The sequence below is a fragment of the Chrysochloris asiatica genome, unplaced genomic scaffold (assembly GCF_000296735.1).
Source record: "Chrysochloris asiatica unplaced genomic scaffold, ChrAsi1.0 scaffold00054, whole genome shotgun sequence".
In the NCBI taxonomy this organism is placed as follows: Eukaryota; Metazoa; Chordata; class Mammalia; order Afrosoricida; family Chrysochloridae; genus Chrysochloris; species Chrysochloris asiatica.
Window position 1 is genome coordinate 1,360,577 of NW_006408572.1, and position 11,579 is coordinate 1,372,155.

Sequence of the window (11,579 nt, forward strand, 5' to 3'; positions counted from 1 at the left end):
TCATTTTGAGTTGTGCCCCATCAGTAAATGAAGTTCCTGTGGGCTTTTCTTCCACGGGCTTTACTCCGTTCACATTATCACGGTCAACTCTACTTTGAGGCGGCAGCTCTTCCCCAGTCACATTTTGAGTGTCTTCCAACCTGAGGGGCTCATTTTCCAGCACTATATCTGACAGTGTTTCTCTGCTATTCATAAGGTTTTCAGTGACTAAAGATTCGGAAGTAGTTTGTCACTCCTTCTTCCTTGTCGTCTTAGTCTGGAAGCTCATCTGAAAGCTGTCCACCATGAGTGACCCTGCTGGTGTTTAAAACGTTGGTGGTACAATTGGTTTGTACTTGACTCCTGACTAAAGGTGGTTGGAAACCACAGAAGAAAGGCCTGGCTATCTGCTTCTGTTAAGATTGTTGTTGTTGTGAAGTGCCATCGAGTCGATTCTGACCCACAGCAACCCTGTATAGGGTTTCCAAGGAGCAACTGGTGAGCTTGAACCACTGACCTTACAGTTCAGACGACTTTGCAGTCTGACACATTAGCCCACAGCAGATTAGAGCCAAGAAAATCCTAAGGACTTGGTTCTACTCGGTAGCACATGGGGTCACCGATTCCACTGCAGTGGATTTGGTATTGACTTGGTGTTTCTAGAAGTAGTTGTTGTTGTTGTTAAGTGCCATTGAGTCAGTTCCGACCCATAGTGACCCTTTATAGGATTTCCTAGGAGCAGCTAGTGAGCTTGAACCGCCGACTTTGCAGTTCAAACGGTTTTGCAGTCTGGCGCGTTAACCCACAGTGCTACACCAGGGTCACCCATATTAGGCACATTTGGCCCATCCTGAGGGTGCCAGACTATTGGACACAGTTTTTGGAGTTCAGGCCACACTGCTTCTCCCACACATCTCCATCTGCTAGAAAAAGACGTACAGTTTTATTGCTTTTTTGGACCTAGTGGGTGTAATGGAAAAAAACAGTTCCTTCAGTTTTTTGTTTGAAGAGCTCTTTGTGCTATTTCTGAAGAATAAGTTTGAGTTTTAGTGTAGGTTTATTTAGCAAGCAGACATCTTTATGTCAAGATGACATTTAGACTTTTTTCTTACTTTAGCAAATCTAAGATTGAATGAAATTCTGCAGACAGCAATTATGTAAATAGCATACTTGTAAAGTATGGGAGTGCAGTGGTTCTGTAGGAAAAGCACTGGGCTGTGAATCACAAGGTTGGCAGTTCGAGCCCACCAACTCCGCTGTGGAAGATAGATGAGGCTTTCTGCTCCTGCAAGATTTATAGCCTCAAAAACCCTATGTAGGGTTGCTATGAGTCAGAACTAACTTGATGGCACTTAAAAACAACACTTGCGTGGTGTTGTGGGTTAATGTGCTGGACTGCAAAATTGGTTTGAACTGTAAGGTTGGTGGTTCAGACTCACCAGCTGCTCTTTGGAAACACTGTACGGGGTCGCTATGGGTTTGGACCGACTTGTTGACACTTAACAACAACAATAAAGAGAAGTTTGGAGTCTGGAAGGATTGCTATATTGCAGTTGCTCAGGGATTAAGTTCCAAAGTCATTCATAAGGTGCGTATCACTATAGACAGATTGCTGTTTCAGTTCCTTCAATTGGCCATGAAGTACAGTGTATGAGTGTCTCTTTAATAATTCTAGTGCTGTTGGTCTTCTCCAGCATGGGGCAAAGCACTTTTTTTTTTTTTTTTTTTTTTAAACCTCCCATTTATTACTGGATAAAGTAGTTGGCTTGAGTTAGGGCCTTTATTATATGAAAACATTAAAATATAGACTACCCCTTGGAGGTAGTGAGAGTCCAGCAGAAACAGACCAACTTGAAGAAAGAGACGTTCACATTACCAGTATTTCCTCTGGTGAGTGTATATATACATGAGGTTGTGTAAGTTACATGTGCATATCATGTATTTATTTCCACCATAAGCGCATATTACAGGAATGTTAAACATCTTTAAAAAGAGAACACCTTGACTTTCTTGTCACCTACCATACCTCCACCTCTTTGACAGTGTTGTTATTGCTGTTGTTAAGTGCCGTCAAGTTGGTTCCGACTCATAGCAACCCTGTATAGGGTTTCCAAGGAGCGGCTGGTGAGCTTGAACCTCCGACCTTGTGGTTCAAACTGACCTTGCAGTCTAGCGCATTAACCTGCAGTGCCATAGCAGGAGTCCTTTGACATTGTGGAAGCCCTGAATTCTTCTAACAATTGCTTTTGACATTTCTTAGAAAACATTTTGATTTTTTGATACTGTATTTCTGTAGAAGGGTTCTTAAGAGAAGAAATTACTTACCAGAATCTTAACTGTCTTGAATTGGTGACATGCTGTGCCCAGGTGGTCATCCAACTGCTTTTATAATAAGACTCATGCTTGTTCTTCAAGTTGCCACTTTTGAGAGAGGTGTTAGCTATGCTTCTCAGGAGGAGACTGCCTTTCTTCTAATAAAGAGATGGACAGTCCCCAAATGCCAGCTCTGCATTTCCTAATAATGCCTGAAGCGTGGTGAAACATGTGTCTGCTAGCAAGGGTTTTGTAATGCAATCATGTCATCGGCTCATTTAATCTATTCATTCCCAATGTCTACTGATTTTGCCTTGTCCTGAAGCTTTCAGGACCTGTGGAACTTTTCACAGTTGTACCAACATGTTAAACATACAGATATTGCAAATTGAAGATTTACTTTAACAAATATTTCATTGAGCCTTTGTTGTGTGTGAAATATTATACAATGAAAAAGCTATGTTTTTTTCCTTCAAGGATGGAGGAGAAACAGTACATTAATAAGATGCAGAAAGATGACAGATATTTTAATCCTCTGTTTCAATGTAGGTATTTCCAAGCCAGGATCCTCTAGATCGAGCGGGTTTCAATGCTGTGGAATATATCAATACGCTGTTCCCAACAGAGCAAGTAAGTTCAGAATTTCTCTTTCCTTCATTTCAGGAGCTTCTGACTCATCCTGAGTCTTGGGATTGGCATATACATACTTTGATGAACTTGGATAAACATATGAGAGTTAAATTCAGGCTACAGGGTTATCTAAATTGTTGTAAAGTAGAATTCTTTGTATAGAACCCTCCCACCATCATCCCCCCCAGTGGGAAGTAGGAAAGATTTTTAAAATGTAAGATGGAGAAGTAGATGTGGGGTGGGTGGGCAGGATAAGACTGGAGCCAAAAACCACTTTCACTTTTACTTCAAGATGTGAAATTTTAGACTTTATGTTTTGTTTTGATGGGTGATTTGCGTATACAGATTTCAAAAAAAGCAGTCGCTGAATTGGTTTTTCAGTGTTTGGGTGAGAAGTAGATAAGAATAAGAAGCGACAGAGTTGGGAGGGAGTCAGCTAGAATGCAGCTCAGCCTTTCATTTTTATTCATTCAGCAAATATTCACTGTCGTGTGTGGTCAATCCCTGAGCCAGACACTGGGCATACAGAGATGAGTAAGAGCCAGTCTGCGCCCTTGTGTACCTGACTGGGTTAGGGAAACTGGTGAATGCTGTAAGAGAGGTATATAACAGTACAGAGAGGCACAAAGAATGGTTCTGCCTAGGGAGATCAAAGCTTCAGGGAGCACTTCTGCCAAGTCTTGAAGGATTCATTCGTTTAGTCATTACTCAGCTATTGTTTATTGATTGTCTACTAAGTGCCAGCCATGAGAAACTGGGGAGATGGGGAGATCATGGTAAACGTGACAGACAAGTTTCTGCTCTCATGGAGTCTCATGAGAGGAAGGAGACTAGTCAAAAATGTATAAACCAGAACATACAAACCTGGTAAATGCTATGATAGAAGCAGGTGCTGTTAGATAGAGAGTCACGACATGGGGGACGCTCCTTTAGATCAGTGGTCAGGGAGCATCTCTCTGAGGTTTAAGGTGAGGCCTGATAGATATGAAGGAGGCAGCCTTGTAGCAATCTGGAGGATGGCTATTCTGGCCAGAGCATCTAGGTAAGGATGGCAAGGGAAAGCAGGCTAAAGGCTCAAAGATGGGAAACACAACATCTGTTCCATACAAATGAAGCTGAAGAGATAGGCAGGGGAAGGATCTTAAAGGACTGTGTCTTCTAAGCCAGTGGTCACCAACTGTTTTTGTTCTTGTTGATGCCACAGGCCTCTCAATGAAATGTTTTTCACAGAACTAATTTTTACTGGGAGAATTTTTAAGCCCTATGCAAAATAATATGTACCTCTATTAGTACCCAAGGAGCTCTGGTAGCGTAGTGGTAACGAATTGGGCTGTGAACCTAAAGGTCAGCAGTTCGAAGCTACCAACCGCTCTGTGGGAGAAAGATGAGGCTTTCTGCTCCCGTAAAGATTTACAGCCTCAGAAACCCTGTACAGGGTCACTGTGGGTCGGAACCAACTCGACGGCACTTAGCAACAACAACATTAGTACCCAGGAGTCCTGGTGTGGCGCTATGGACTAATGCATCAGACTGCAAAGTCATTTGAACTGCAAGGTCGGTGGTTCAAGCTCACCAGCTGCTCCTTGGAAACCCTATACAGGGTCGCTATGGGTCGGATTTGACTCAATGGCACTTAACAACAACAACATTAGTATCCAATCAAAAAAAAAAAAAAAAGAAAAACTACTAGGCTTTAGTGCTTGTTCTTGTTAAGTGCCCTGAAGCTGGTTCTGACCCATAGCGACCCTATGCAGCAGGGTTTTTCAGGAGCGGCTGATGGGTTTGAATTGCCAGTCTTGTAGTTATCATAAGTGCCACACCAAGACTTTTGCTATATAAAGAAAGACTAAGAAGAGAGGTTTTCATATTTTGTCACACCCTAGTGGCTGTGATGAAGCCAGGTACCAGTTGTTCAATATCTCAAGCCCAGACATAAGAATTAGTTCTTTTTTAAAAAAATTTTAAAATGTTTTTTTGTGAATTATGTGATAGTTTACGTGGGAGAACATTAGCTTTACATCCATCCTATCATTTCATTGCCATGATTATAGTCCCCTCCATGCATCATCAACCAGCCAAAGGGTATATACCCTGCAAGCCTACCCCCTGGTCGTCAGTACACAACCCTTCCCCCTCTCTGGGTCTAAAGTTCCCAGCTGTTCTATCTGTACATGTTGTTGTCTCTGCCTCCATCTCTGGAGTCACTGCTTCTCTGGGTAGGGTCCCGCTCTCTACTCTTCTCCCTTGATGGTCCCAGGGACCTCCGCTCCTAGACTGCAAAGTCAATCACTCCCCTCCTTTTGCTACAAAACTTCCACCTTTACATTTCCAACCCTCGCAGTGAGTCCTGATAACAGTTATTCACCTTTGTACCACAAGGGATCTATCCCCATCTCCTTTCATTAGCCCTGCCCAGGCAGATTGGATACTACTCAGTGGAGAGTCTACCTTCCTCTGTGCCCTCTGGATCGAGGCTCCCTCCTGAAAGCTTGTAAGCTAGTCATTTCTTGCCTTTGTAGTCCCACTATTTTGGGTAGCCCATGTCCAAGTTGCCCATCCCTGTCTACTCTGTGTATGAAGGGGGTGGGAATGGTCCTCGCTGTAAAGATTTGTTCCCTCTCTTGAGCTACTGCATACATAGGTGTAGGTCAAGTTCATCAAATTGTATCAGATTACTCTTTTTTTCCCTCTACTTTCTTCTTCTAGTTGAGCTTTGATCATCCAGTCATTGAAGCCAGGTCAAGTGGGTATTATCTCCAAGTGTGTGTGTTCTTATGCGTATACCCTCCCTTATTATCAGTTGGATGCTTCACACTCCACTCTAGTCCTCTGTGGCTATGTCACTGACTCTGGGCCCAAGAGTCCCCAGGTCTTGCCACACTGCTGGCCAACCAGGTCTCCACCCAGGTTCACAGAGATCTATTGAACATTGTAGGGCTTAGCTCACAGCTTCATTGCTGTTTTTCCCTCACTTCCCCTTATCAGTGATGAACGTGGTCACCAATCAGAGCGTGTATTCCTGTTGAGTCTTAGTCTTGGAAAGCGGTTTGTCCTGAGGGGACCCGACTACTTGCCTTGATGTCTCCTGAGATGAATTAGTTCTTGAAGGAAATGACACTGAACTGGATAGTGGATAATATGACGACCATTTGGGGTTACTCACCCCTACTTTTTGCTTCTCTAGTAAGGGCATGTTCCCTGAAGGGCTTTTGATAGAGAAGTGACTTGATCAGATTCACCTTTTAAAAATCCCATCTACTTTTCTTTGCCACATCTATTGCAAGAATGAAGGCCATTCTCAGCATCCAAACTGTTGACATTCCCTGAAGTGTCTACATTGCTCTGAAGGGATGGACAGTTATTGTAAAAGGCCCCAGAGGAATCTTGTGGAGGGGCCTCAGTCTACCCAGAATCCTTGGAAAGGAAAAGAAGAGGCTTCACGTTGGCAGTGGTGGGGCACTAGGAAGGAGTTGGCTCCAGTTCTCACTGTCGGTAGTCCTGTGCAGAATGTGGTGACGGCTGTGTGTGCTCACCTCCCCATCAATGTTGTTATTCAAGAGACCAGGTCTCTTGTTGAAATCCTAACTTATTGGGTGAAAAACACATTTGTAGGGTTCGGATGAGGCCAGGTGTCAGTCGTTCAGTAGCTCAAGCCCAGAAAGATGAATGAATTCTTCAAGCAAATGACTTTGAATTTGTCTCAAATTCAGCAAGTAGCTGAATTAAAACAGGACAGTTAAAAACAAGGATGTTTGAAAAGTTTTGGATGGTATTTTTGTCTCAACAGGCTGATGAGTAATCTCTAAGAGCTGTCCAGCTACGGAAGTGAGGTCAGATGCTTCCCAAGACCTATCAGTGATGTTTTGATGCAATAATATTCATTTAAACCCCCCTCCCCCGAGGGAAAAAAAAATCCATCTGGCAGCATGTGGAGGATGAACTGGGGGAGGCAAATTGAGAGGCTGAAAGCAGTTTGGAGGCGACTTTAGGAGGCTCACTTAAGAGATGGTGGGAGTCTCAGTTAAGGAGTGGAGAGAGCAAGATCTGAGAGCTACTGAGGAGACAGATTTTGGTTTGGTGCTTGAAGGAAAGGAGATGGAGGAATAGGTAGACTCTAAAATTCAGTCATTAAAAGGCATTGTACTCTGTCCCAGTCTGTAAGAAATACAGGGTTAAGAGCTGAGCAAGCAGACATGGGTCTTCCTAACGTAGAGCTTACAGCCTATCTTAATAGTTAATAATTATACAACTAAATTATGAGTCAATTATTATTAAATTACAATGGTTTAAGCTTGTAATCAGCCATCCAAGATATAGCAGTTGCTCACCATTTGCCTGCAGCAACAGAGGAGAAAGGAGAGGTAGGAATCGGAGGAAGCAGAATGCGTGACTGTAGCACTGGTGGAGCCTGACCTCTGACTACAGGCCGGGAGCTGGAGAATCACTGTCAGCAGCATCAGCCAAGGCCAAACCCTGTGAAGTGAAGGTCAGACATGCCTCCACCCCCCAACCTTCTTCACCAATTCTGCCACTATCCAGTCCTCCCATGGCACTCTCTACTTCTCTGCTGGGTCTGCTAATCTGTTGCAATGGCCACACAAACTCACAAAACTCTGAAAGGAAAGGATTACCCACCAAGAATCATCTACCCAGTAAAGCTGCCCTTCAAGTACAACAGTGAAATTAGAACATTTCCTGATAAACAGAAATTAAAGGAATGTGTAATGACCAGACCAACTTTACAAACATGCTAAAGGGTATTCTTTGGACTGAGAACCAACCACAGCAGACAGCAACCTGAGATTGCCATTCATGACAACACTGCCCAGAACTCAATCCAGATGTGGAAGTATTTAAAGTAAAGCAAACCTACAAGGGTGAAAATGGGGAACCAGAGAGATCAATGCATAATGAAGTCAACTACAAAGCAAAAAGAGGGCATAGGGTAGATACAGAACTTCTAGGTGTTCAGGAAGTCAAGTAGATTTCAAGATAAAACAGACTTGTCTTAAGTAGGGAAAAAAATTAATAAATTACTTGGAAACCTTAAAGAAAAATAATACACCTGCACATCAAAATAGGAAAAGAGGAAAATGAGAAAGATTTATTTAGTAAACATTAACACAACAGAAATGAAATTGACAAGAAAATCCATGAACAAAATGAACTCAACATAGAAAATTGACTACTACAAAATTTTTAAGAATAGGATGAATCTGTGAAGCACTTCACAACATAGTTGAACCTGAAGGACATTATGCTGAATGAAATTAGTCAGTCACAAAAGGACAAACATTGTATGAGACCAATATTGTAAAAAGTTAAAAACAAAGGTTTTCTTAATAAACGGGACAGTCTGTAATGGTTTTGTGGGGGAAGGAATTATTCATGGGCTGGAGGGTAGACACATGATAACATGGGTAACAGGGCAGGCAATATACAAGAAGGAGAGGTTAGCAGAGGAAAGATGAAGGTAGTGGTAGACATAGGGAGGAATGCGATAGGTAAAGTGAATAGAGGTAAATGCTGTTAACTGTTGGTACGTGGAGGGGATTGCAACCACTGTAGTGAAGCAAAGTATATGATTTGTTGAATGTAAAACTGATGATCTGCTCTGTAAACCTTCACTCAATTCACAATAAAAAGTTTTAAAAAAAAGAAGAGTAAAAGACATCATTGTGTGTCTGTGTTTTTGAGATTTCATTAATATCCTTCATAGCTCATCATTATGCTAGAAAAGGGCATTCTCAGGATAAGCTGGAGGTACACATTAAGGGGAGGGGCACTAGTGGTTCATTGGTTAAAGTGTTCTACTGCTATCCAGAAGGTCAGTGGTTCGAGGCCACCAGCTTCTTTTGGGAGAAAAGACCTGGCAATCTGCTCCCATAAAGATTACAATCTCGGGAACCTAGGGTGGTTCTGCTCTGTCCTCTCTGTTCACTGTGAGTCGGAAACAACAGTACACAGCAACAAGACATTTGGGAACCGTTGCTAGAAAGATAGCAGTTTTAACCATGAAAACATTTGTTTGCCCTATTCCATTAGGAATGCTAGGAGCCCTGGTGGCATTGTAGGATCACAACTGCAAGGTCAGCAGTTCCAACCCACCAGCTGTTTCATGTGAGAAAAATACATTTGTCTAATTCCTGTAAAGATTTGCAGCTTCACAAACCCTTTACAGGATGGCTTTGAGTTGGAATTGACTGGATGGCGGTGGGTTTTGTGGATATTGAGAATGCTGACCCAGCAAAACAAAAATGTGTGTCACAAGAAGGTTCCCCCTTCTTCCAGGTATATTTGTGTACGCGTCAGTTTTTAAAACTACTGAAGGTGGCATAAGACACTGGTTGTTCCATAGATTCAGCTATATGTCTTGTAGAGCTGTGTCCCCCTTACCCCCACATGACAATGTCTAGAGAAGTGTCTTAGAATAACTCAGAACGTTTATGACACAAGGTTACCTTCATCCCCAGTTCCCAGTTCCATTTAGCAATTCATTTTCCAGCTCCTTAGGGAAAAGTTAATAGAGAGCAGTGCAGTGGTATGACTTAGAACTTCTCTGGACTACTGCTTAATCTTGGACAGAAACCATCTCTCTGCCTCCTGGGCCTACAGGAAATATTTGTTAAGGATGAGTTGAGATGATTTAAAGTCGCCATCAGTGCATGGGGACTCAATACAGTGTTACTCTAAGGAGGAAGAGAATGTATTTCTATTGATTGGCATCTGCCTGGAGATAGTCGCATGGACTGAAACTGATCACTGGAAGTGCCTTATAAGATTGAAGGTTCAAACCTACCTAGTGGTAAAATTATTACTAAATTATTACTAATTATTACTAAATTACTAATTATTACTCTTAGTGGTAAAATTATTACTAAAGATGATAATCATTTCACCTCTGATCTTCACTGGCAGTTTGATCAGGGAATGTAAATGAAATTTTTTAAGAACTGATAGAAAGATTCAGTATAATGAAGAACTTTGGAAAATGTTTTTTTGATGTTCCCAGGTGGTGCAGATGGTTAAGCACTTAGCTACTAACCAAAAGTTAGAGGTTTGAGTCCAAGGTGACTCAGAAAGAAGGCCTGGTAATCAAGTCTCAAAAAACCTTCCATTGAAAGCCCCAGAGAGCACAGTTCTACTCTGACGCACATGGAGTTGCCATGAGTCTGGGCTGACTTTACATCAACTGGTTTGTTTTTTGGTTTATAGAGAAGAACTTTGAGGACAAAAAATCATATGGAACCATGCTTGCAAAGAGTTCTGAATCTATATTGTTAAGTGGAAAAAACAACAATGGAAAGCCAGGTTGCCAAATGGATGGATTATCATCACAGCTTTTCAAGCATAAATAAACAAACATGTGCTTGCATAGAAAGAATTCTGTTGTTCTTGTGTTGCCAGTCAGCTCTGACTCATAGTGATCCTAGAGGACAAAGTAGAAGTGCCTTGTTAGGTTTCCTGGGCTGTAACCTTTACACCACCACTTACTTATCTGTCACTTTGTTATACTGTGGTGGCTTAGATATTACTGTGATGCTAGAAACGATACCACCAGTATTTCAAATACCAGGAGGGGTCACCTGTGGTGCACAGGTGTCAGTGGCGTTTCCAGACTAAGACAGACTAGGGAGGAAAACACTGTGCCAGAAGATGTCAGATCCCTCAGGTGCATTGGAATGGCGATGTAGCATGATAGAAGAAAGAACAGAAAGCCTGGAATCAGACAGACCCCAACTGTCAGTTTTCCCCTTGACCTTAAGCCTGTTGCTATCCAGTTGATTGTGACTTCTGGTGAGTCCTCGTGTTACAGAGGAGAACTGAACTGCAGAGGCTTTGCTTGGCTCTAATCTCTGGATGGCACTGGACTGCGAATCACAAAGTCAGGGGTTCATGACCCATCAGCTGCTCCTTGGAAATCCATACAGAGTGGCTATGAGTCAGAGTCAACTCAGCGGCGCTTAACAACATCAGTCTCTATGGAAAGGAACCCTGGTGGTGTAGTAGTTAAGCACTTGGCTACTAGCCGAAGGGTTGGCGGTTTGAACCCACCTAGCACTTCTGTAGAAGAAAGAGCTGGCAAACTGCTGCCGTAACGATGACAGCTGAGAACTCTGTGGGCAGGCAGTTCTGCTCTGTCATGGGCTTGCTGTGAGTCAAATCGACAGCACCAAATCGTTTTAGAGGAAGGCTGTCAGGCCTGTGATGCCAGCGGAGGTTAATAGTCCTGGAAAATGTCCGGATGTGTTGCAGACACAGACCCTCTGTGAGAGGGTGCTAATGGCACTGCTCAGCCCCTTTACCTCTAGGGAGGAGAACAGGTAGGGTAGGGTGAGAAGAACCTCACTTTTCGCTATCTGCCCTCTTTTGCTACTTGAAGTTTTGGTCATATACATGTTTTACTAATTTTAAATACATTTAAAATACATTATTGATTTTTATTTTTATTTATTTTTTTATTGTGAATTATGTGATCGTTTACATGGGAGAACATTAGTTTTACATTCATTCTATCGTATATCCTCTCATTGCCATGGTAACAGTCCCCTCCATGCAATTCTTCCCCCATGCCCTCCAGATCTTCAGCACACAGTCGCTCTCCCTCTCTGGATCTAAAGTCTCCAGCTGCTCCATCACTCCACATCATCATCTCT

The 11,579-nt window shown here is 42.6% G+C and overlaps 1 protein-coding gene across 2 annotated transcripts in view; it reads left to right on the plus strand.

Annotated features, from left to right (window-relative positions):
• VPS53 (vacuolar protein sorting 53 homolog (S. cerevisiae)) overlaps nt 1–11,579 on the plus strand; it is a 186,502-nt gene that overhangs the window by 5,439 nt on the left and 169,484 nt on the right. For both annotated transcript variants that reach the window (XM_006863219.1, XM_006863218.1), the window contains exon 2: nt 2,842–2,922. Coding sequence is in view for 1 of the 2 variants with exons in the window: in XM_006863218.1 (XP_006863280.1) it covers nt 2,842–2,922 (81 nt within the window). In the remaining variant the exon portion in view is untranslated. The remainder of the gene's footprint in view (nt 1–2,841; nt 2,923–11,579) is intronic.